Source organism: Theropithecus gelada, chromosome 14 (genome assembly GCF_003255815.1).
Source record: "Theropithecus gelada isolate Dixy chromosome 14, Tgel_1.0, whole genome shotgun sequence".
In the NCBI taxonomy this organism is placed as follows: Eukaryota; Metazoa; Chordata; class Mammalia; order Primates; family Cercopithecidae; genus Theropithecus; species Theropithecus gelada.
In genome coordinates, this window is record NC_037682.1 from 95,050,925 (window position 1) to 95,076,871 (window position 25,947).

At 34.6% G+C, this 25,947-nt stretch overlaps 1 protein-coding gene across 2 annotated transcripts in view; it reads left to right on the forward strand.

The window, feature by feature from the left end:
* Window positions 1-25,947, forward strand: part of DYNC2H1 (dynein cytoplasmic 2 heavy chain 1) — a 357,072-nt gene that overhangs the window by 32,590 nt on the left and 298,535 nt on the right. For both annotated transcript variants that reach the window (XM_025357391.1, XM_025357392.1), the window contains exons 19-34: window positions 299-414; window positions 1,037-1,164; window positions 5,545-5,694; window positions 6,715-6,920; window positions 7,845-8,000; window positions 8,089-8,203; window positions 9,061-9,231; window positions 10,124-10,506; window positions 12,186-12,318; window positions 12,417-12,534; window positions 14,760-14,872; window positions 16,840-16,959; window positions 19,699-19,849; window positions 22,585-22,790; window positions 23,930-24,112; window positions 25,012-25,194. In XM_025357391.1, the coding sequence (XP_025213176.1) occupies window positions 299-414; window positions 1,037-1,164; window positions 5,545-5,694; window positions 6,715-6,920; window positions 7,845-8,000; window positions 8,089-8,203; window positions 9,061-9,231; window positions 10,124-10,506; window positions 12,186-12,318; window positions 12,417-12,534; window positions 14,760-14,872; window positions 16,840-16,959; window positions 19,699-19,849; window positions 22,585-22,790; window positions 23,930-24,112; window positions 25,012-25,194 (2,632 nt within the window). The remainder of the gene's footprint in view (window positions 1-298; window positions 415-1,036; window positions 1,165-5,544; window positions 5,695-6,714; window positions 6,921-7,844; window positions 8,001-8,088; window positions 8,204-9,060; window positions 9,232-10,123; window positions 10,507-12,185; window positions 12,319-12,416; window positions 12,535-14,759; window positions 14,873-16,839; window positions 16,960-19,698; window positions 19,850-22,584; window positions 22,791-23,929; window positions 24,113-25,011; window positions 25,195-25,947) is intronic.

The following is a 25,947-nucleotide window of genomic DNA, read 5'->3' on the forward strand; positions in this document are numbered from 1 at the left end:
TATTTAAATATATTCTTTTGATACTTTAGTAATTCATAATGTACCACCTTTTTTTGAAGCTGATATATGCTGGATGATTAAACTTGTAGTATTATAACAAAATCATTGTTCAATGAAAAACTTCAAAATAGTATGTGTAAGGCATTTTTGCTAAATTGAATCTAAATGTGCTTAAAAGATCACTATGTTACTGTTGATATACATTTTTAACTGTATTACATGAAATCGTTATTATATGAGACTCTTTTCCTCTAATTAGTCTTTTCTATGTCAAAATATGTCCATTGACATTTTTCAGTGCTGTCAAGGTAGATTGTTTAAATATTAACTGCAACCCTGTGAAGACTGTGATTGATGATCTCATCCAGAAGTTATTTGATCTGCTTGTTCTTTCTTTGAAGAAGTCCATACAGGGTAAAGACACATTTTAATTTTAATTTTTACTTAATTTGATATGTAGAAGCATGTACTTTGAGAGTTATAAAATGTGAATTTCAATGATCATTAAAAACTAAAACTGAACTAATTTAAAAAAAGTGGGAAAAGTCCATATTCAATCTTCAAGAAGTCTAAAATGAAGACATCTTTATTATTTGCAGTCTGAGCTAGTATCAGATTGTTGCATTATGTAATTGAGAAAGGTAGGTAATTCTGGTATAATGTATTTCTGCTTATCTCCTCAAATGACAAAGTATTTTTCAAAATACCACAGTTTCTTCTTTTTCCTTTAAACTGAGATGTTTTAGTATGTTATATAAAAGATGAAAAATGTTCAGTAAAATTTACTAAACATGAGTGCATTTTAAGCTTTTCTTAACATTTTTAAATACAACACAAAGCAACTAAACTTTCATGGGAAGAAATTTCTTTGCTTATTCCACATCTTGAAATTTTGTTTTATGAAAGCAAATGATAATTTAGAACTTACTGTATTCCATATACTGATTACTTCTACCACCCTTGATTTAGAAATTATGTAATTTAGTATTTTGGATGGTAATAATTACATTTCTTGTATTTCAATGTTACCACTCAGCTCATTTACATGAAATTGATACATTTGTTACTGAGGCTATGGAAGTCTTAACAATTATGCCCCAGTCTGTGGAAGAAATTGGTGATGCAAATCTGCGATATAGTAAGTTACAAGAACGGAAGCCAGAGGTGAGAATCACAAAGTAATATTATTATTATTATTACTTTCTTTATTTTTGAGTTGCAACCTACAGTTATAACTCTAAAGGTAATAGTGTGAATTATTTAAGTTTAGTCTTACTCTAACATGCCACATCATAAAACAGACTGCAAATATATCTAAAAATAATACTAAGTGTTACGGTTACTGTTTCATTACACCAATAGTGCATCAAAAGTCTATTTATTTATTTACTTAAATATTTATTTTGAGATGGAGTCTTGCTCTGTCACCCACGCTGGAGGGCAGTGGCGCGATCTCGGCTCACTGCAACCTCTACCTCCTGGGTTCAAGCGATTCTCTTGCCTCAGCCTCCCAAGTAGCTGGTACTATAGGCACATGCCAACATGCCCGGCTAATTTTTGTATTTTTAGTAGAGGCGGGGTTTCACTATGTTGGCCAGGCTGGTCTCGAACTCCTGAGACCTCGTGATACAACTGCCTCGGCCTCCCAAAGTGCTGGGATGACAGGTGTGAGCCACCGCGCCTGGCCTTATTATTACTTTTTACTGCATGGAATATGTTTAAATTAGATAATTATATGTCATTATTTACAAATATATAATCTCAACATTATAAGGAGGTCCACAATAATCTGGCTCAACTGGTTAGCTCACGATTAGACTCTTGGCTGGGCATGGTAGCTCACACCTGTAATCCCAGCACTTTGGGAGACCGAGGAAGGCAGATCACGGGGTCAGGAGTTCAAGACCAGCCTGACCAACATGGTCAAATCCCGTATCTATTAAAAATACAAAAATTAGCTGGGTGTGGTGGTGGGTGCCTGTAATCCCAGCTACTCAGGAGGCTGAGACAGGAGAATCTCTTGAACCAGGGAGGCAGAGGTTGCAGTGAGCTGAGATCGTGCCACTGCCCTCCAGCCTGGGAGACAGAGCAAGACTCGATCTCAAAATAAATATGTAAGTAAATAAATAAGTAGACTTTGATGCACTATTGGTGTAATGAAACAGTAACAGTAATACTTCGTATTATTTTTAGATATATTTGCAGTCTGTTTTATGACGTGGCATGTTAGAGTAAGAGTAAACTTAATTCACACTATTACCTTTAGAGTTATAACTGTAGGTTGCAAAAGTATGAAGTTAAGAGCTAAACTAGGAGTACACATACACACATGCATATATAATGGAAGAGCTCATAATTAAATACAAAGGAGAATGGTAAAGATTCATAGAAAACTATCCAGAAGGCTAGAGCCCAGAATAGATAAGCCAAAGTTTTATAACATTATAGATAATTTTGGTTATATTTGGAGCAAGAAGGAGAAATAATTCAAATTAGTATACAAACTTATTTGCCCCCACCATGTGATAGACTTAAAATTATAAAGAGAGTTTCAAGGTGAATAAAATACCACCCCAATGGAAAGAATTACAGACTTTTGTGTGATAGACTTAAGGGTATTAAAGAGGATTTACAGGTGAATAAAATAATGTATCTGTCTTGTAGAAGGAATTAGCTAAAATAGGAATGGTTATGAGCTGTGGCAGTTAGCAGAGGCATTTGACTGTTATGTATGGATCACCATACTAGGTGTACTAGGAGTTGGGGATGCAGCTGTGAAAATATTCTATTCTCATGGATCATATGTGTATGTGTATGTGTATGTGTGTGTTTGTGTGTGTGTGAGAGAGAGAGAGAGCAAAAGAGAGGATTTTGAGAGAGAGAGAGGAGAGAAGTGAGGATGAGTATGCTCAACTAGGGGATATTACTTAGGGTTGGTGATCATGGGATATCTTCTCAGAGAGATGACATTTGAGCTGAGACCTGACAGATAAGAAAGAGCAAACCATTCTGAGATTTGGGGACAGATCATTCCAAAAAAGGATGAATAGCATGCACAAAGATCTTAAGGTAGAGTGGCCGGGCGCGGTGGCTCAAGCCTGTAATCCCAGCACTTTGGGAGGCCGAGACGGGCGGATCACGAGGTCAGGAGATCGAGACCATCCTGGCTAACACGGTGAAACCCCGTCTCTACTAAAAAAAAATACAAAAAACTAGCCGGGCGAGGTGGCGGGCACCTGTAGTCCCAGCTACTCGGGAGGCTGAGGCGGGAGAATGGCGTGAACCCGGGAGGCGGAGCTTGCAGTGAGCTGAGATCCGGCCACTGCACTCCAGCCTGGGCCACAGAGCGAGACTCCGTCTCAAAAAAAAAAAAAAACAAAAAAAAAAAACAGATCTTAAGGTAGAGAAGGAGCTTGGTATGCTTAAGGAACAGAGACATGTAAACATCAAGAGAGTTAATTATTAAGAGAGCATAGTATTCAAGGAAGAGAATGAATCGTATGAGGTGCAATTGGAAAGAGGCAAGTCCAGATTACGAAGATACTTTTAGACAATCATAAGAAGTTTGTATTTTATTCTGAGTGTAATAAGAAAGTCTTTAGACGGCTTTAAGTGGGGGAGTGACAGAATGTCTCTGACATTTTGAAGTGATGGCTTTAGCTGTTCTGTGGAAAATGAATTGGAGGGAGACAATAGCGGTGGCCAGGCCAGTTAGTAGGATATTACAATATGATAGACAAGAAATGATGGAAACTTGTATCATGTAGTAGTAGTGGAGATAGAATTGGAGAGATTGATGATGTGTGGGGGTGGGTGTGGTTAGAGAAAGACAAATCAAAATATCTCCTAGGGTTTTGGCTTGAGCAGCTGGGAACGTATTGGTGCCATTTCCTGAAATAAGGATGACTAGAGGAGCAACTGGAGTTTGGAAGTGGTAGAGATTAAGTTGTCTGGTAGAAATTGAATGAGGAATGTGGAATTTAGAGTAAAAGTAAGGACTACAAATAAAAATTTTGAAGTGTTTTTTAGATACATGAGATTTAAGCCTGGGGATTGGCTTAGACCAACTGGTAGATAACAAACACAGTGTGTAAGACCAGGCTTGAACTTTGGAAAATTTAGACTTTAAGCATAAGAGGAGGAGCAAAGGAGATGAATGGAGTGGGAGGAAAGACAAGAGATTGTAGTGTCACAAAAGCTAAGAGGAGAAATTGATGTTGTTTGCCGGGAACAGCAAGCAATTAGGTATTATAAGAGGTAGTATGTGGCATGAGATAATAAAAGATAATAGAAGTACCTATAAGAGGTGGGAAGTGGCATGAGCTAATAAAAGAACTAGGCAGAATATTCATGTGAGCCATATCAAGGACCTTAGAATCTCATATTCTGTGGTCATTGGGGAGCTATTGCTAGGTTTTATATAGCAAGGTATTATATAATTCTCTTTTGGTATGTCTGTTTGTTGGTATGCGGATTTGAGGGGTAGGACTGGAGGTAGGTAGACTAGGAAACTATTGTGATATGTTTTACAGGCTAACTGGAGTTTCGTTCACGTGTAGAAACTTAAAATCCTGAGGTGGTCCAATCATAGTTCACTGCAGCCTCAAACTCCTGGGTTCAAGCAGTCTTCCCTCTTCAGCTTCCTCAGTAGCTAGGAGTACAGATGTGCACCACCATGCCCAGTTAATTTTTAAATATATTTCTTTAGAGATGAGTTCTCACCATGTTGACTAGGTTAATCTTAATCCCCTCACCTCAGCCTCCCAAAGTGCTAGGATTACAGTTGTGAGCCGCCAGGCCTGCCCAATTGAGTTATCTTTGAATTTCCTTTGTTGTCTGTTTTATTATGTATGCATAGTGATATTTAAAAATGTTTAAATGGATTTTATTGCTTTATTGAATAGTAAAAATACAGATATTAATTATCGGATACTGTTGTTTTACAGAGTTTTAAAAGCCTTAGAGGCAGTTCCAGCAGTTTAGCACCCATTGACCTACACCCAAATTGTTTAACAAACCGTTAGCTATATACAACTTAGGACACTTCAGTTAAAAACCCTGAATGTAGGAGCTTAATTTCACTTCCTTAGTTGTCTGTTTCTTAAGTACCTTTTTTCATGACTTTCTTTCTCTCTTAAGTAGGATAATTTAGTTAACTTATGCTCTTAGATAATCACTAATTTTAGCTCCTTTAGAAACCTCTTTTGCATTCTCTTGTGAATGGAACATTTATAATAAGAACTTTACTTTGATAAACTATAGTATTATCTTTATGGATTTCATTTAGTCTCATATTACTACTTTATCTTTTTTAACCTCTGAGGTTAGAGTGCCTTGGTAGAATTTGTATATAGTAAAAAATAACCATCAGAGTTTATATCCAGGAATTTTCCACCAAATCAGAATATATAGGAATTTAACAAATTGTTTAAATGCAAAAATCTTAATTTGAAAAATGAAGTCATGAAACAAAAATTAAAATAAATGAAATCTTAAGAGATTTGATAAAATAGGTTGTTATTCACTTTTTTTTTTAACCTTTAGATTTTGCCCTTATTTCAAGAAGCGGAAGACAAAAACAGACTTCTACGAACTGTGGCTGGTGGAGGTTTAGAAACAATTAGTAATTTGAAAGCTAAGTGGGATAAATTTGAGTTAATGATGGAAAGTCACCAACTTATGATTAAAGACCAGGTTAGAACTTTTAGTTATTTATTAAAATGGGAACTTTTTTCTCACTTAAGATTTCTTGCTTATCTTTTATTCCTTTATAGCCCAGGTTTATAATAATTTAATGTGGCTGTTGAAATTGACCTCCCTGACTACTTTTAAAGTAAAATGCTTTATATAAATGATGATTGTTTCACATGATTTTTCTTTACTTCCTATCATACCAAGAAGAAACCAGTGTCTTTGAAATGTAGCATTATTTGTAGTCTTATGGATGAATTTATTGCTTACCTACTATGTATGACTTAAGTTTATTTCTGAAACTCATGTTTTCTTTAATTACTAAATTTATTAGGATATCAGTTTAACTACTCTAATGGAGACCCCAAAAATTCTAGCTTATGTTTCTCTCTCACATTATAAGCTGCTATGGTGCCTCTGCTCTGTAACTTTGTCCGAGTCCCAGGTTTTGTCAATTTTATTTGTCTATTATCTCCAGCGTATTGTCCAGGATGGGTTATTACCACATTCAGTTGATACCTACTAGGGTCAGGAGAGAGGGAAAGAGAAAAGGGCACCATCTGTCTTTTAAGGACACAACCTGCAAGTTGCACATATCTACTGCACTCATATTTTATTGACCAGAAGTTAGCCTTAGGGCCCAGTCCTTAGCTGCATGGGAGACTGGGCAATGCCTTCCCTTCCTTAATTTAGCAGCTATATACTCGGGTAGAACAATCAGCAGTCATTAAACAAACATTTTTAAATTATCTTACCTTTGTCGTTAGTTGTACTAGGTGTGGTTAATCACATGAATGATTTTTAAATGATGTTATTTGAATGTTATCTCTTGTTATTATAAATTTATGGTCTAATTTATATCTTTGAATTATTTTATTGAACTTGGAATTAATAATTAAAATACCATCCTTTGAAAAGTTGACATTGGTCATTGATACTTTTTCACTTTTAAATAGAAAATAATGTGAACCCAAAATGAGATTTTACTCTGCATTAAATTATTTAAACTTTATTGGCTTATAGATTGAAGTGATGAAAGGAAATGTGAAATCACGTCTTCAGATCTATTATCAAGAACTGGAAAAATTTAAAGCTCGTTGGGACCAGCTAAAGCCTGGTGATGATGTTATTGAAACTGGCCAACATAATACTCTTGATAAAAGTGCAAAGTTAATAAAAGAGAAAAAAATTGAGTTTGACGAGCTTGAAGTCACAAGAAAAAAGCTGGTGTATGTTTTTTCTTTAAAATTGATACTGCTCATTTTGGAAAAACAATTTATATATCAAGCTAGTAATTTTCTTGTGTCTGTTATCTTGATACCTTTCCTCATAAACTTCATCAGTTTTTAAAATACAAATAATAAGCATTTATGTACTGTTGTCTTAGGAGTCATAGTTGTGTTACATAAGGATATTAAGAGAAAGCAAATTTCAAGAAAGGCCTAGAAGATAAATTTACCTAGAAGTTATATCAGGGGGTTGGAATTGTCACTTTCTTTGAACTTATCCTATTTAAAAATGAAATATATGTAATTTTCAGAAAAATTACTTTTAGTGCCTCTGAGAGAAAAATAAATCTAGCATAATAAGTAATAATAAAAGTCTTCAGAGAAAAAAATGAGTTGTTGGCTTATAATAATATAAAGTATTAAATTTGAGCACTGCTTTAGGTTCTGTTTAAGTAGATGCTTTCATAAGTGAGTGAAGTGAGTCAGTTTTGTTACCATAATTACTAAATGGCATTATACTGACTAGATGAAGCATATCTTATACTCTAGAAGCTTGCCCTTTAAACTGAGAAGAGTATTCTTTTCCCAAATTAATCTGTAGATTTATACAATCTTGAATATTTACATATATAAAATATGTATTATGTACATATAAATCTCTCTATATTACCAACTCAATTTTGATTCTTTGGATAAAATGTATATTAATGAATTTATAGAGTTCATATGTGAGTAGGTAAAGTATAATTCTCAGATAGGTAGTTTCTTCATGTGCTTTATTGTAGTTTCTTATTGTATGTCTATTAAACATACACATGTGGGTATGTACACACATACAAGGATTGGAATTAATAACTTAATAATACTTAAAAGTATCAATATTTCTGTTTTTAAAATTTAATATTCCAATATTTGTTTCTATAGTGATGATTGCCATCATTTTAGACTAGAAGAGCCTAATTTCTCCCTGGCAAGTAGCATCTCTAAAGATATTGAGAGCTGTGCACAAATTTGGGCCTTTTATGAAGAGTTTCAACAAGGATTTCAGGAAATGGCCAATGAAGACTGGATCACTTTTCGGTTTGATTCAAAAACAATATTTAGACTAATAATTTGGTTGTTTTATTTTTGGATGTAAACTTTGCAATGTGTTTTTGGTATTTTATAGGACTAAGACATACTTGTTTGAGGAATTTTTGATGAACTGGCATGACAGGTTAAGGAAGGTTGAAGAACATTCAGTGATGACAGTGAAATTACAATCAGAGGTTGATAAATATAAAGTAAGATTTTTTACTTATTTTGCTAGTTAAAAACAATGTTTGGAGCTTTTGTCTTTTTATTATGTAGTGACTGAACTATATAATTTTAATTTATATGTTTTTCAATTAAATTATTCCATTTCATGAAGAAAATAGGAAATACAGAGTAAACCACAAAAATTATTGATATTTCGGGCGGGTGCGGTGGCTCATGCCTGTAATCCCAGCACTTTGGGAGGCTGAGGAGGGCGGATCCTGAGGTCAGGAGATCGAGACCATCCTGTGAATGGTGAAACCCCGTCTCTACTAAAAATACAAACAATTAGCCGGGTGTGGTGGTGGGCACCTGTAGTCCCAGCTACTTGGGAGGCTGAGGCAGGAGCATGGCATGAACCCGGGAGGCGGAGCTTGCAGTGAGCCGAGATGGCACCACTGCACTCCAGCCTGGGCGACAGACCAAGACTCCATCTCAAAAAGAAAAAAAAAGAAAGAAATTATTGATATTTCTACTACCAATGAGAAAGAAGTTATAAGAAATTTATGTTAAAGTTAAAAAACAGAGTGTTTATACATTCCAGTCAATCATGGGTCCTATCCTATAATAATTAAAAAATAGAGATAGTCTATGTCATGTTTTAAAATATATTAAACTACAAAGGGTAATTCGTGTGTATCCATAGCAACATTTAATCAAAAGCTTTATACAATTCTGTTTAAGAATATGATTTTAAGATTATTAAACAAGAAGATGGAGTAATTAAAATTTTGGTAACTAATAAGCATAAAAGTAAATACTAATTTGCATTTTGCTAATATATGTATATGTGTATACGTATGACTTTTTCTTTTTTCTTTTTTCTTTTTTTTTTTTTTAACAGATCGTCATTCCTATCTTGAAATATGTGAGAGGGGAGCATCTTTCTCCAGATCACTGGCTTGACCTTTTTCGTCTCCTTGGACTTCCTAGGGGGACTAGTCTGGAGAAACTACTGTTTGGTGATTTGCTCAGAGTAGCTGATACAATTGTAGCCAAAGCTGCGGACCTTAAAGTATGACTCACTTTTATAAATATCCCATAAGTCTGGCCGTTTTAAATGTACAATATTGCTTCATATTTTGCTTAAATACAAAAAAGCTAGTCCTTTAAGGGAATCAGCTTTAATCAAAAAGTAAACAAACACAAATCATTTTACATAAAAGAAATTAAAAAATTATGTGATATGTTACACATAGAAGCTAGAGGATACACAAATCTAGAGAGCTAAACCAAGAATCAGTTTGCTAATCAGATTTAGAAAAGGTCTCAGGTAAAAGTAAAAGTTGCCACAATTCTATTACAAGTGACAGACTTTTAGTGTTTCCTTCTGGCCATTCAAAAATGTAAGGACTCTTGATGTCAAATTGTTTTATTTCCTATCCAAAAAATAAACCTTTGTGTTTGTTAATAACCCTGGAATATTTTTAAATAATCTTGAAAAGTTATGAAGCATGACTCTTGCAGAAGATAACTCTAGTTGATTGTTAATCATTTTAGATGTATCAGAATCTGCAATAAGATTACAGTATAATTCCTGAATTTCTTTTGTTCCAAATATGGGCCTTTTAGTCTGTAAGACTTTAAATAAGCCAAACTAGTTTTGTCTTTTGTGATGGATGCTTTAATTTTTTACTTTTCTTTTAGAGAAGTAAAAAGCATAAGGCAGAACTTTGTATGTATTTTGACCATGTGAACCAGGATACTTAGTATCTTACATGATTTGATAAAATAGCCAGTAATTTTCTTGGGTTGCATGTAGAATAGAGCCACTTAACTTTTTTTTTTTTTTTTGCCTTATGCTGAAAAGCCAGATAAAATATATTTTTCATAAAATACTTTTCTGTTATTTACTTATGTGATAATTAATGTTGAACTAATAAACATGGATATTTTGTGTTAAATAGGATTTAAATAGTCGGGCACAAGGTGAAGTTACAATCAGAGAAGCTTTACGTGAACTTGATCTTTGGGGAGTTGGAGCAGTGTTTACATTAATCGATTATGAAGACAGCCAAAGTCGAACTATGAAGCTGATTAAAGACTGGAAAGATATAGTAAATCAGGTTGGAGATAATAGATGCCTTCTTCAATCCTTGAAGGATTCTCCTTATTATAAAGGATTTGAAGATAAAGTATCAATTTGGGAAAGAAAATTTGCAGAGTTAGATGAATACCTGCAGAATTTAAATCATATTCAGAGAAAGTGGGTGTATTTGGAACCCATTTTCGGTCGTGGAGCATTGCCAAAAGAACAGACACGCTTCAACAGAGTTGATGAAGATTTTAGGTTAGTACAATGATGTAATACATAAACACATATGGTAGTTTTTTTTTTAATTAATTCATATCGTGAAGTGCTTAATAAAGGCAAATTACTTTTACATTATTGGTATCCTCTGTGTATTCAAACTCTTTCTCTAGAGGATCCTTTTGAGAAGCTTTCTCTAGTGGATCCTCTCATTCAAGCATTTACTTCTTGAACCATTATGGTGTGGTCTCTGTTATTACTACTCTACTTAATAATACATAGTTCCTAAAATCACCAATTACTTTCCTGTTTTAAATTCAAAGGGCATTTTTCATTTTTTATTTTACTTTATCTCTCATTAGGATTTACTAGAGTTGAGCATTTCTTCTTTCTTAGAAAGTCTCTTCCATTGGCTTTTGTGATATTGTCCTCTCTTGGTTTTCTGACTGTCTCTCTAGTTGTACACATAGTTCCTAGTCCTTAGCTGTCTCTGAACCTTTAGATGTAGTCATTCTCCAGTCTTCAGCCTTTGATTTTGTTCTCACTGTATTCTCAGGTAATCTTCACCACTGCCAGCATCAGTTCTCTTTTATGTGCTTAGGTCTCCTCAACTTACATGTACAGTCCATATTTCTCCTCTGAGCCCCAAATCTAGCAACCATGCTGAAACAGTAGGCTAAAACTGAATTCATGAGCTTAATTTACCAGTTCCTTTCCAACAAATCTTTTTTCTTTTTGATTCCTATTTCAATAAATGGCCCAACCTAATTGTTGAAAGCAGAGACATGATGTATGACTTTGATATCTCCCTCTTTCTCCACTTTTACATACATTAAGTTGCCAAATTTTGTTGATTCTAACCTACTTAGTGTATCTGGAACCAAACACCAGTACAGAAGTATATCTGTACTTCTATTCTAATATTCTGTGTCTCTCACTTGGATTACGCACATTAACCTTCTGACTTGCTCTTATATAAGTTTTTCACACAACAGCCGGAGTAATTGTTTAAAAATGCAGGTTCAGCACTTTCTTTTATTCCTGTAAATAAAACTTTAAAATAGTTTCCCATCGTGCTAGGGATAAAGCATGATCTGCTCCTTGTTCATTTCTGTATACTTTTCTTGTGCTGCTCTCCATTTTGCTTTAGTGACTCTGGCTTTTAGTTTCTCGGACATACCTATCTTTTTCCCAGAATCTTTGCCAGAAACTTCTACTCACTCACTTTTTCTTTTTATTCTTTATCCACATATCAATTTAAATTACTTCCTTAAAGAAGTCCTAGGTTATGGGTTGCCCTATTAGCCATTTTAGTGGCTAAAATACCTAAAAAGTATTTTAACTTTTTACTTTATTTATTTAACTTTTTACTTTATCTACCTTATTTTAACAATACTTTACTTTTCCTTTTTAACATTTATCACAATTTTATTTAAATATTTCTAGAAATTATTCGATGTCTTTTGCCGTCACTAGAAGCTCTCTATTAGTTAGGGCTTAAAATTAGCTTAGCAAATGAAATATATAAGATAATTTATAATATGGGAAGTTAAAAATGGTAGTGTGATATTAATTTTTAACATTCCTAGAAGTATACTACTGTTATAATAGTGTTACCTTTAGTTTGTTTTAAGCAGGTAAAAAAAAGTCTTAATCTCCTTTTTTTACCCCCCAAATTGTTAAAATAGATGTGAAGATACTTTTTTTTTCTTTTGTAGATCAATAATGACTGATATCAAGAAAGACAATAGAGTCACAACATTAACTACTCATGCTGGAATCAGAAATTCTCTACTAACAATACTTGATCAGCTTCAAAGATGTCAGAAATCATTAAATGAATTTTTGGAGGCATGTTTTTTAAGAAAAATATATCATAAATTGTAAAGTACTTGATATCTTAATTATTTGAAAAACAAAAGCTATTTTTTTGTTTCTATTTTTATTAGGAAAAACGCTCAGCATTCCCAAGATTTTATTTTATTGGTGATGATGACTTATTAGAAATACTGGGCCAGTCTACTAACCCATCAGTGATTCAGTCTCACCTTAAGAAACTTTTTGCTGGTAGGAGTCAACATTTATTTAACAGATATTTATTGAGTTTCAACTGTCTGCCAGGCCTAATGTTATGCTCTTAAGTAGACTACTGAATACAGTAGTCAGTTCATAGATCCAAATACAGTTCCTATACCCAAAGAACGTAAGGTTTAATAGGGGAGACAAGGTTGTAAGTTGACAAATATAATACAGTGTGACAATTCCGGTGAGTGACATAAGTATGTGGTGCTATAGCTCCATCTGTGAGGGCCTTTAGCTCAGTTTTAGGGCATCATGAATAAGTGACATCTAGGGTGATATCTGAAGAATGTATAGGCCTTAGTTAGAAAAAGGTAGGCAGGCAGTGGGAATAGGCTGTTCTAAGGCCTGGAGTGAAGGAGAATATGCCCCTTCCTTATTGAGTTTAAGGTCTCCTGAGTGACATCCAGGTGGAGATACTCCATAGGCAGTTATTGTCAGTGAAGAGACCTAGGTGAGAATGTAGGCGTCATCCATATAGAAATAATAGTTAAGCTATGGGAACAGGTGAGATTACATGGGGGAAAAGTGTAATGTCAAATGCTTTGATGTTGTAGAGTCACTTTAATGGGATACTTATTAGTGGCAAATGGAATAGGCTTATTACCAAAATAATGACTATTATTTTCTTAAAATACTTAATTTGCTTGGAAAGAGCAAGCAAATGAATGCTTCTATAGAGCAAACAGCTCTATAGAAAAGAGCTCTATTTTTCAAATTAAATTTATGAAGCAAAATAATTTTCATCATTTTAACTAATAATCAAGGATCAGCAAAATGTAACCCATGGACCAAATCTGGATCACTACTTGTTGTTTTTTAAATAAAGTTTTGTTGAAACATAATCCTGCACAGTAATTTATGTATTGTTGTCTATAGCTGCTTTCATGCTATGAATGCAGTGTTGAGTAGTTGACACTGACCATATGGTTCATTAGACTTAAAATATTTACTCTCTGGTCCTGTACAGAAATATTTATCAATTCCTGTGTATCTGAAGCTTTAGGATGCTTATATTTGTAAATATGATTTGGGCAGTGGGAGGTAGTAGAAAACAAACACTTGCAATCAGAAGCCTTTCATTCAACCAATCTCTCTACTGTTTATTAATTGGTCATCAAATTACCTCTCTGAAATTTAGTTTTCTTCTTTTTTTTTTTTTTTTTTTTTTTTTTTTGAGACGTAGTCTCGCTCTGTCGCCCAGGCTGGAGTGCAGTGGCCGGATCTCAGCTCACTACAAGCTCCGCCTCCCGGGTTCACGCCATTCTCCTGCCTCAGCCTCCCGAGTAGCTGGGACTACAGGCGCCCGCCACCTCGCCCGGCTAGTTTTTTGTATTTTATAGTAGAGACGGGGTTTCACCGGGTTAGCCAGGATGGTCTCGATCTCATGACCTTGTGATCCACCCGTCTCGGCCTCCCAAAGTGCTGGGATTACAGGTTTGAGCCACCGCGCCCGGCCTAGTTTTCTTCTTTATATTACAAATAATAACATAGTTTTTTGTGAAGATCGAAATTACATAGTATGTTCAAGTTTTTTATATACTATAAAGTGATATGCAAATTTGGGGGAGGGGGAAGTCTTATTTGCCGTCAACACATTTACCTGTTCATGGGCATCTGGGTTATTTCCAGTTTTTGGCTATTATGAATAAAGCTGTTAAACAATCATACAAGTCTTTTTGTAGACATACATTTTTATTTGTATCAGATAAACACCTAGTTTTGGAACTGCTATGTCATATAGTAAGTATATGTTTAACTTTTTCAGAAACTGCCAAATCATTTTCCAGAGAGGTTGTAACATTTTTCACTCCCCCAAGAATGTGAGTTAGGACAGTTCTTACTGATTGGTACATACTAGTTGAGTAGGTTGCCTAAATTTTTTTTTCTGGAAAATGGTAGGAATGAATAAACAAACATATATAGAAATATCTAAACATTCACAAATTTGACCAGCAAATCATGCCATGTATAGTTAGATATTGATAAGAAATATTTCAGATGAGTGATAAGAATATTGATCCAGAAAGTGATTTTTTTTCCCTCAATAGGACATTTAAACACTAGGAGCACTATATATTATGTGGTATACATTATAATTCAATTATTATATATGTTTTAGGGTATATATTAACACTATTTGACACACATATTGTATCTAATAATTATGTCTTTAATCCTTTTGCATTTCAATTGTTGCTTTTATATTTCAGGTATTAACAGTGTTTGCTTTGATGAGGAATCAAAACATATAACTGCAATGAAATCTTTAGAGGGAGAAGTTGTACCTTTTAAAAATAAAGTTCTTCTATCAAATAATGTAGAGGTAAGCAATTCTTTTTCAAATATGAAAACAAAAAGAATTAACTATATATGAACTTCGTTTCTAAAATAATTTAGTCAATTTAGAGGGTGAAGTTGGTTAATTTAGGTATTTTAGGGAACTCAGCTCATATCTTAAAAAATGATTTGTTTTGTTAGTTTCAGAGTGTTTTGATATTAAAAAGAATATGGATTTTTTAGTCTTTGGAAGGCAGCATGTAATTTTGAAAAGAACCTTGGCCTTGGAGTAAAAAAACTTAGATATTAATCTTAGCTCCATAACTTAATAGCTATGTGACTTAGAGTGTTGGTTTTCTAATCAGTAAAATGGTAATCTCAGTACAGTTGGAGTATCTCTTATCCAAAGTATTTGGGACCAGAAGTATTTCAGATTTCAGATTTTGTTGGATTTTGGAATATTTGCATTATGTCAGTTCAGCATCCCTAATGTGAAAATCTAAAATGCTCCAATAAGCGTTTCCTTTGAGCATCATGTCAAACTCAAAAAGTTTTAGATTTTGGAGGATTTTGAATTTTGGATTTTTGGATTAGGGGTATTCAACCTGTAACTGTTGCAAAGACTTTCAATTAAAAATTAGATGAGATAATTGGCTTTCAGTACACTATTTAGTGCTTGGAAAATGGTACTCAATAAATTTTAGATGTCTTTACTCTTTAAAATATGAATTTGTATAAGATAATTTGGGTGAGCAGTAAGCCAACAACTATCGATTAACTAGTTCTGCAGGACTGGAAGTAAACTGATCAAAGACCTATTATAGGCATATAGCTAAAACTAACTAGCAATAGATTGCATCACATGGAATTGTAATTTTTCAGTTTCAAATTATCTTCCAACTGGAAGCCAGGGCCCATGCCTTGTCACGTGCATGTCCATACAGCCTAGCAAAATGTTTATTCCTGGTTAGGCTTCAACATTTTATTGGATATTGAGTACATAAATCAGTTGATTGAAAACCTGGGAGATTTGATAATCATATTTGGTTAAGAGTTTTGTTGTTTTTCCTTTTGTAGTTTTGTTGGATGTACACAGAGAGACAGAGCTTAAATTTTAGCAACTGGGCTAGAGCAGGTATACCAGCAAAGGAAAAGTTGAAACTCTGGAAGCTTTATGATTGTTAGCAGAGAAGGTGTCTCTGTTGCCATGCACTGAGAGGCGGATTCTCATTCTTTAGCTTCAGTGAATTTTGATGCTATTTTCAGTACTGGAAAATGCTCTACAGATTGAAAAAAAAAAAAAAAAAAAACTGGAACTCAGAGTAATTTAAGTACGCAATGATGAAAGGCTAAGATTGCAGCTTTTGCCTTTTTGTTACAAATGACATATTTTTAAGGTTAAGAAGTGATTCATATTCATTGTTGTTTCTATCAATGATCATTGTTAGTTTAACTTTTTATTATTTTATATATAATCAAGTGAGTGGAAAACTACATTGTTTTCACTTTGAAACAAAATTAGTTTTGTTGGATGAAGCAATCTCAGCCCCCAAATAATACATTTAATGCTGATGAAGCAATCCCTTCCTATGGTTACAACTTTATGAATATAAGATCACCAGGACAGCATGAGCCAGGGAACTTAGCCAGCCATTTTGACTCTGATTTATTGGCCAAACTATCTGGTTTGATTCATCATAATGATGAAGCTAATGGGTCAATTTTTAAATGCTCATATTATGTTGGCTTGTATAGATATAGTCATGGTAGTTTTAGCCACAAGTTTATGAGTTTTCACACTCATTGTTATCCTAAGAGGTGAAAAAAATTGTTCAAATTATTTAAACTGTTTATTAAGAAAATAAAGAATTATATTCCTATAACACATTTTAGGAGTGTCATGATCAATAGGAAAGTATAATACCCTGTCCTGAAATAAAAATATAGAGTTAGTCAGTAGATTCTATATTTATTTTATGTCTTATTGATATTATTTTCCAATTTCTTTTTCAGACATGGTTGAATGATTTGGCCTTGGAAATGAAGAAAACTTTGGAACAGTTGTTGAAAGAATGTGTTACTACTGGGCGAAGTTCTCAAGGTGCCGTTGACCCATCTCTGTTCCCTTCACAGGTAAGGGGGCTTATGTGTAGAAGGAACATAGGCATGGTATGTGGAAAGATCCCTGACCTAGGAGCCAGGAGGCTCAGATAAATCACATCTGTTTTCTCCCTTTATCTAATAGTTAACGGACAAATTGCTTAACTTCTGAGTCTCTGTTCCTTCAGCTGTAAAGTGTGGGGATGAATTGAGATCCAAGCAACCTAGGCCAGTGGTGAGTAGGATGGGGAGAAGGGAACCAGGCATCTAATAGCTTCCTGGTTCCAAATGATTAGTCCATCATGATGGAGAGGCACAGGATCTATAACACTGCTGTACCCTACCCGTCCACCCCTCCCATGGGATCATCTAAGCATTGGAGCTGGCAGGAACTTAGCAGGTATTAGTGTACATCTGAAACAGTCATAACACTAAACTGTAATATTGACAGTGAGAGTGAGGTCATATGGTGAGTTACAGAGATTGCTGCAGCTCAGGGTTAATAGGTGTTCATCCCTGAACACTGGGTACTAGATATTTAGCCTACAAAATTTGTATCAGTCTATATCAAAATGTGGCACTAAGACTTGTGTTAAACATCCTGCATTGTTTACTAGTTGGGCCAGACTAATGTTACAGGTGTAGGTCATCAGGAACTTTAGTTCTTAGGGACTGTGGATGGTAGACATTGGGATGTTTCATGATGTCTCAGAAAAATCTACCCAGCAGCTCTCAAAGTTATTTGCTTTTCAAAGAAAAAAAAATGTGGTGGCTATTGGAACAGGTTTTTACGTTGATTTTCTCACTGTATGGAAGCTTGGAACAGTTTACATTCTGAACCATTTTCTCATACATGCCATTTGTATCTTTTAGCATTTTAAGGCAAACTGAAAAGTTTCAAAAATGCTCAAGTTCCTAAAGAAAAATACAAGTAATCATCACTGAATAATCAAAGCCATTGTAGAACCAGAGTAGACTGCTTTATTACCACTAAAAATATTCCCTAGTACTCGGTCAACTTCCAGATAGGATTTATAAATCAACTTAGAATAAAAGACACAGTATAAAAAAGTCTACAAAAGCAATATTGTATAATATTTGGGTTAGGGAAATGACAATTGTGTCAGGAGATATAGTGGGAGATAATAGGCTAAAGAAAGTTGTTGGATTTCAGCCTGCAACTTACCTCCAGGCCCTTGAGCAGTCAAGTAAAAGTGTGAACTACTAAACATGTAAATCATTACTAAAATAAAGAATTCTAGTTTATTAGCAGTTAATGCTAGGAAATATTGATCTCAAGAGTTTTACATAAGGGGATTGAGTCGCATAATTGGTTATTAGGTACTGATAATTCAGTTACTTTTTTTTGTATGGACCTGAAATAATGGTAGAGAGGGCGCTTTCTGGTCTGTGAAGGAGGCAGTGTGGTAAAGTGGAAAGAATCTGACTTTGGTTTAAATACTAATCTTTGCCAGTTATCCTGAGTAGAACATTTTGACACTTACTTTACTTACATGACTTTCAAGAACCCACATTATCAAGTCATTTTGAAGGTTGTTTCATAATGTTTGCAGAGCACCCCTAGTTGTCATTACATTTTAGGTAAATAATAATATTAGTTCCTATCCAGCTGTCTTAACAGTAATGTGATTTTATAACCCAAGACTGTAAACTATAACTTTCGTTAGCCATTCACAGAAATTATGTAGCCGACTATAAAAAATTAAGTTTATTGATATGCATTCATAATATAGAAATTCAGTAGTATTGCCTAGGATTAGGCTTGGAGGTGGCAAAGGAACATTTTCACATAAAAATCAAAAAGCAAAGTCTTTTTCTCAAAAGCAGATTTGGTTCTCCGTAAATGCCTCATCATATACCTGATTAAAGAAGCTGATGAGTTTCATACCACAAAGTTTGTTTGGGCGACGACTTTGCTTAGAAATGAGTTACTAATTGGCTTTGTCTTCCATAAAAGAACCATAATGTAATATTTATAGAATGATTTAAGTTGGAGTAAGACAGCAGCTTAGTCTGCTCTGATATGGAGTGCAGGGGTGCGATCTTGGCTCACTGCAACCTCCGCCTTTCAGGCTCAAGCAATTCTTGTGCTTCAGCCTCCCAAGTAGCTGGGAGTACAGGCATGCGCCACTATACCTGGGTAATGTTTGTATTTTTTAGTAGAGACGGGGTTTCTCCATGTTAACCAGGCTGGTCTCGAACTCCTGGCCTAAAGTGATCCGCCCACCTCGGCCTTCCAAAGTGCTGGGATTAGAGGCGTGAGCCAATGTGCTCGGCCAAGGCAGATCTTAATTTAGGAGAATATTGGAATTTTGCTATTGTAGCCTTCGGTAGTATATTAAGAAATTATTTTGAAATGCTAAAGATTGCCCTTTTACTAATTAGAATGCATCATACTTTGATATCTTTGTAGTTTACTGGTTGAAAAGCAGCCATTTCTGAAGAGAGGGGAAGAAAATACAAAGGCTTTGAGGTTGCAATAAACATAGTGAGTTATAGGACCAGAAAAAAATAGGCTGGTGGTAGAGTATAGTATGAAATGAGTTCTGTGAAGTAGGCTTGGCTGCATCATACAATGCTTTTTCTACTACTGTTATTACTCTATTAATATTTAAGGTTCCAATATGACATTAAGATGGAGATATCCAATATACAATTGGCAATTTGAAAAAAAGATGTCTTTCTTTAAATGTATAAAACATTTCTAAGTAAATTCACCTTTTAAAAATATGTTTTTTCTTTATTCAATAGATTTTATGCTTGGCGGAGCAGATTAAATTCACTGAAGATGTAGAAAATGCCATTAAAGATCATAGTCTTCATCAGATTGAAACACAACTGGTGAATAAGTTAGAACAATACACTAACATTGATACAAGTTCTGAGGATCCAGGGAATACTGGTATGGAAAAAACATTCCCTTTTCTGCCTGGTTTTGGGTTATTTTTTGGTATTCTATCCTAATTTACCTATTGTGTTTTCGACTATATATCTGTGTTGGTGATTACTCGAGGAATTACAACATATATACTTAAATTTTTATAACGTACTTTGAATCAGTAATTTACTAACTTAAATAGAATATAGAAACCATACTACCCTATAGGCTTTTTTATTCTCTCCTTTTAATATTGTAGTTGTCTTACTATTTTACATCTGCATACACTGAAAACTCCATGAAATTATATTATAAATTTTGCTTTTAACCATCAAAGATATTTGAGAAAACTTAGGAGGAGGACAGCAATCTTTTATATATACCTAGATGTTTACCATTTCTGTTGCCCTTCCTTTATTCCTGATGTTCCAGGTTTCCTTCTAGTGTCATTTTCCTTCTGTCTAAAGAACTTCTTTTAGTGTTTCTTTTGGGAAAGGTGTGCTGCCTGTGAATTCACATAGATTTCCTTTACCCAAGAATGTCTTATTTTACCTTTATTTCTGAAGAATTTTTCAGTGGCTATCCTGGGTTAACAATTCTTTTCTCTCAGCTTTTGAAGTGTTCTACTTCCATCTGAGCTATATGTTTTCTGATGAGGAATCCACAGTCATTTGAGTTGTTATTCCTCTATAAGTAATACATTACTCTTTTTTTTGGCAGCATTCAAGACTTTATCATATTCTTTAGTTTTCAGTAGTTTGATTGTGATATAGACACATCTTTGCATTTATTCTATTTGGGGTTGTCTCAGTTTCAATCTGTATATTTGTTTTTCACCAAAATCTGGGAAGTTTTTAGCTCTTATTTCTTCAAATACTCTTTCTGTATTATAGTCTTTCTCCTATACTTCTGAGTTTCTCATGACATGAATGTTAGACTTTTTGACATGGGCTTAGATCTCTGAGGTGCTGCCTTTTTTTTTTTTTTTTTTTTAAATTTTTTCTCTTTATTAGCCTGCACAGTTTCTACTGCTCTGTCTTCAAGTTCACTGCCTCTTTCCTTTATTATTTCCATTTCAATATTGAGTCCATTCAGTGATTTTCAAAGAATTAAGAATTTAGTATTTTTCAGCTTAAAAATTTCTATTTATTTATATTTTTTATTTCTTTGCTGAGATATTCTGTCTTTCCACTTGTTTTAAAAGTCTTCACCTTTTACTTCTTTTACTTCTTAGAGCACTTTTATAATAGGGCTTTAAAGGCTTTAAAGTATTTTTTTTTTTTTGGAGGGCAGGGACAGGTTCTTGCTCTGTTATCCAGGCTGGAGTGCAGTGGTGAGACTGTGGCTCACTGCAGCCTTGACCTCCTGAGCTCAAGCAGTTTTCCCACCTCAGCCTCCTGTGTAGCTGGGATTACAGACACGTGCCACCATGCCTGGCTGACTTTTTTATTTTTTGTAGAGACATGGTTTTGCCATGTTGCCCGGGCTGGTTTCAAACTCCTGGGCTCAAGCAGTCCTCCCGCCTCGGCCTCCCAGAGTGTTGGGATTACAGGCTTGAGCCTCTTTGCCTGGCAATAATAGTACTTTAAAGTCTTTTGCAGATAACCTCAATGTGTATGTCATCTAGATACTGGTACCTATTATTGTCTTTTCTTATGTGAATTGAGATTTTCTTGGTTCTTTGCATGTTGAATAATTTTGGATGATATCATGGACATTTTGAATATTATGTTATGAGGGTTTGGGTTTTGTTTAAATCCTCTGGATAATATTGATATTTTTGTTTTAGCAACTGATCCTGTTGGGTTCAGACTGCAGGTTGTAGCCAGCTTTCTGTGGGTTATGGTTCTGGTGTCAGTCAGTTTTCAAATCTTTGCAGTGCTATTTCAGTCTGCCTCTCATGTGTTCCCTAGTAGCCAATTCCAGTCTTTGGTTTCTGATTAGAATGAGATCTATTCATGCACCACGCCTTGGCAATGAGTCCAGGAGTTTCTAAAGAAGTTTATGGGGTTATTTTTTCAATCTCCTTCTTCTCCATGATCTTCCCGGCGTTTTATGGTTCCCTCAGCCTTCTGGTTTGTTTCTCTGGCCAGAAAAGCTGGGGTTCATGTACTTTATCTTCTTGCACACTTTTGTGCAATTTGAGTTTGCCTCCTCTCTTGACATCACAGCTCCTCTGGAGTTTTAGGGACTTCTGGGTCCCAGCTGCCAGTGGGATAGCTAGCAGAAGACTCCTTTCCTTCTAAAGCTTGAGCTAGAGGTGGTCTTCTAGAGCTCTCTCTACACCAATTTGGGTTTCTGGCTGCATTGGGTATGGTCCTAGGGTTGCCAGAAGGGGGGAAAAAGACAATGGTAAATCCACCACTGGTTTGGTGTCACTTCTAATTCTGGTCTTCCTCAATTTGCCTGCTACCCTTTTCAGAGTTCTAAATAGCAGTTCAATGTATGTTGTCCAACAAGTTTTTATGCCTGCATTAAGAGGGAGAAGCAGGGTGGAGTGTGCTTACTCCTTTGAATAAACTGAAACTCCTTTTTCTTGGAATTTTGATATCTTAATTTTTATACTCAAAATTCTTATTTCTTACTTACTGGTAGATTTGACTTTTTTAGCTTATGTGATTTGTATTACTATACCATTCATGTGTGTCATGAAATTACCATTTAAATTCATTGAGAACTCACCTGTACACATAATCATAAATTATAGAAATCACAGGCTAACATTTTCTCCAACTGTCAATATTTTTATTTGTGCCTAGAATCGGGCATCCTGGAGCTTAAACTTAAAGCCCTAATTCTTGACATTATCCATAATATTGATGTGGTAAAGCAGTTAAACCAAATTCAAGTTCATACAACTGAGGACTGGGCCTGGAAAAAACAACTTAGATTCTATATGAAAAGTGATCATACATGTTGTGTTCAAATGGTGGATTCTGAATTTCAGTATACTTATGAATATCAGGTATGAGTTGTGGCAGTGTTTTATATTGCCAATTAGAAATTATTTACTTTAAAGGAAATTTGTTATTGGTAGAAATACTTTTGTATTTAAGTAGTAATTTTTCCATAATATTTTTAGTATTATTGTCTTGTTTAATCAGAATTAGAAAGGTGTCACATAAGAGTGAAACTTCATTCTAGATACAAAAAAGTTAACATGTTGCTAGTATTGTACTGAATTCTCAAAAATGTACCTTTACTTGGAGTTGCGTTTATATACAATTTGAAATATATCTTCGTCCAAGGTGAACTGAATATAGACAACCTCAGTCGAAGCAATTTGGTTTGTGTCTCCTTATACAAGGCAAAAATTAGTGTAATTTTAACTATGCTAAAATGTTTGCTAAATATTTTTTAGTTTGTACGATGAAAAAATTTTCAGACAAATAACCTAGTTAATGTAACATGTTCTTAAAAATTCCAGCTGTTGCCTCTGTCTTTTTCTATCATAATGAATGGATCATCAAAATATATTTACAATATTGTTAATAAACCTATGTTAGGAGAGCTGCCAATTGACTTTTTCAAAAGGGAAATGTATTTGAGACCCAAATCTATCTACCTAAATCGAGGAAAAACACACCGTAAATTGTAGCTGGAATGGGAGTCTGTTTTCCCTACAGTTTAGTAGAAACTTTGAGAATTATTTGATAAATTAAAATGATTAATTTCATAAGAATTTTTCAAATTAATTACACTTGGTGATCTCCAAAATAGTTCTGATTTGTGGATATCACAAGAGTCAAGGAAATAGTTTATATAAATTTTAAAATATGAAATGGGATGATTACTGTATAATAATTTTGGATTTGTTTTCCTTAGAAGTGTATTTTGTGCCATTAACAAGAACTTGAGAAACAATTTTGAAACCTAACAATGTACTGAGTATAGTATGAAATACTTTCTTGAAAAATAAGTTTGATTTCAGTTTGTGTTTAGAAAGCTTCTTTCACTAGAAAAAATTTTGGATATTTTTCTATGTTAAAAACTTTAACCTGTTTGTGGTACTTTTATCTTTTTAACTAGGATCTCATGCTGCAAAAATATTTGTAAATGTTGAATAGAACATGAATACTCTGACTTTGTGTTGCTCTTATATAGGGTAATGCTTCCAAACTGGTTTATACTCCATTGACAGACAAGTGCTACTTAACACTCACTCAAGCTATGAAGATGGGACTTGGAGGAAATCCTTATGGACCAGCTGGAACTGGGAAAACGGAGTCAGTAAAGGCTTTAGGTGGACTTCTTGGAAGACAAGTTTTAGTCTTTAATTGTGATGAGGTAGAATAAATAATTATCAAAACTTGTAACAATGGGTTAATCATATTTAGATTAGTTTCTATTAGTATACGAAATACTCTACTTAAAAATCAGTACATTTAAATTACTTGAAGACAGAATTTGTTTAAACTGAAATGTAAAATGGACAGAGGTTGTACATAGTGTAGTCCAAAACTTTTCTAAGAACTATGGCAAACAAATAATTTTAAATACAGAATGAATATTTATATTACATTGTAGACAGATGTTTTAGTAAAGAGAATAATACAAAAGGAAAAATCTATTCATTTCAGATGGCAGTTTTAAAAACATTTTGTATATAATTTGTATTTTGACTTAAAGAGTAACTAACACAAAATCTTGTATTTGTTCTGTAAACTTTTTTTTTTTTGAGACGGAGTCTTGCTCTGTTACCCAGGCTGGAGTGCAGTGGCCGGATCTCAGCTCACTGCAAGCTCCGCCTCCCAGGTTCACGCCATTCTCCGGCCTCAGCCTCCCGAGTAGCTGGGACTACAGGCGCCCGCCACCTCGCCCGGCTAGTTTTTTTGTATTTCTTAATAGAGACGGGGTTTCACCGTGTTAGCCAGGATGGTCTCGATCTCCTGACCTCGTGATCCGCCCGTCTCGGCCTCCCAAAGTGCTGGGATTACAGGCTTGAGCCACCGCGCCCGGCCTGTTCTGTAAACTTTTTAGAACACTTTCACATGTATTATTTTGTTTATCCCTTGAAATCAACCTGGGTTTTGAAAGAGTAGCTACTTAATCCCTATTTTAAAATGAGCAAAAGAAGCATGGATGGGTGAAATTGTTACCTTATCAATAAGTGACATTAAATATTAAGTAGTTAGGGAGATTTTAATTATTTTTTAATGAATATCATTTTTATTGTTGTTTTTAAGGGCATCGATGTGAAGTCAATGGGACGAATATTTGTTGGTTTGGTGAAGTGCGGGGCCTGGGGTTGTTTTGATGAATTTAATAGGCTGGAAGAATCTGTACTGTCAGCCGTTTCTATGCAAATCCAGACAATTCAAGATGCTTTGAAGAATCATAGAACTGTATGTGAACTGCTTGGCAAGGAGGTATAGCATATGTTGGGAATTTAAAGAATTAAAATATTTTGTAAGACTTGATATTACTCATACTCAAGCAATATTCTCTTTTTATTTCTCCTGACACCCATGTTTCTAATCTGTAACCTGTGTGATAAGCTTTTTTAGCTATAAAATGTTTCTGAGGTTTCTTACCCTTTTTAGGTCCTACTTTCATTATTCTTTCTTTTTTTTTTTTTTTTGAGACAGAGTTTTGCTCTTGTCGCCCAGGCTGGAGTGCAATGGTATGATCTTGACTCACTGCAACCTCCGCCTCCCAGGTTCAAGCAATTCTCCTGCCTCAGCCTCCTAAATAGCTGGGATTATAGGTGCCCGCCACCACACCCAGTTAATTTTTGTGTTTTTAGTAGAGATGGGGTTTGATCATGTTGACTAGACTGGTATTGAACTCCTGACCTCAGGTGATCCACCCGCCTCAGTCTCCCAAAATGCTGGAATTACAGGCGTGACCCTGTGCCCAGCCCATTATTCATTTTTAAACTTTCCATTTTGGATAATTCAGTTATAGTAATATTTATATTGTTGTATTACATATTATGCTATTATCTGTGCTGACATTGCTCACAGTGCCTTAATGTATTGTCTCATTTAATAATTACCACAACCCTTTGAAGTAGGTGCTATTAGTTTTTTCCCTGCTTTGTGGATGAAGAAACTAAGACTTCGTAAGTAAGAGTAAGAAGTGGAGCTAGGAATTGAACCCAGGTCTGTCTAATTCTGAGC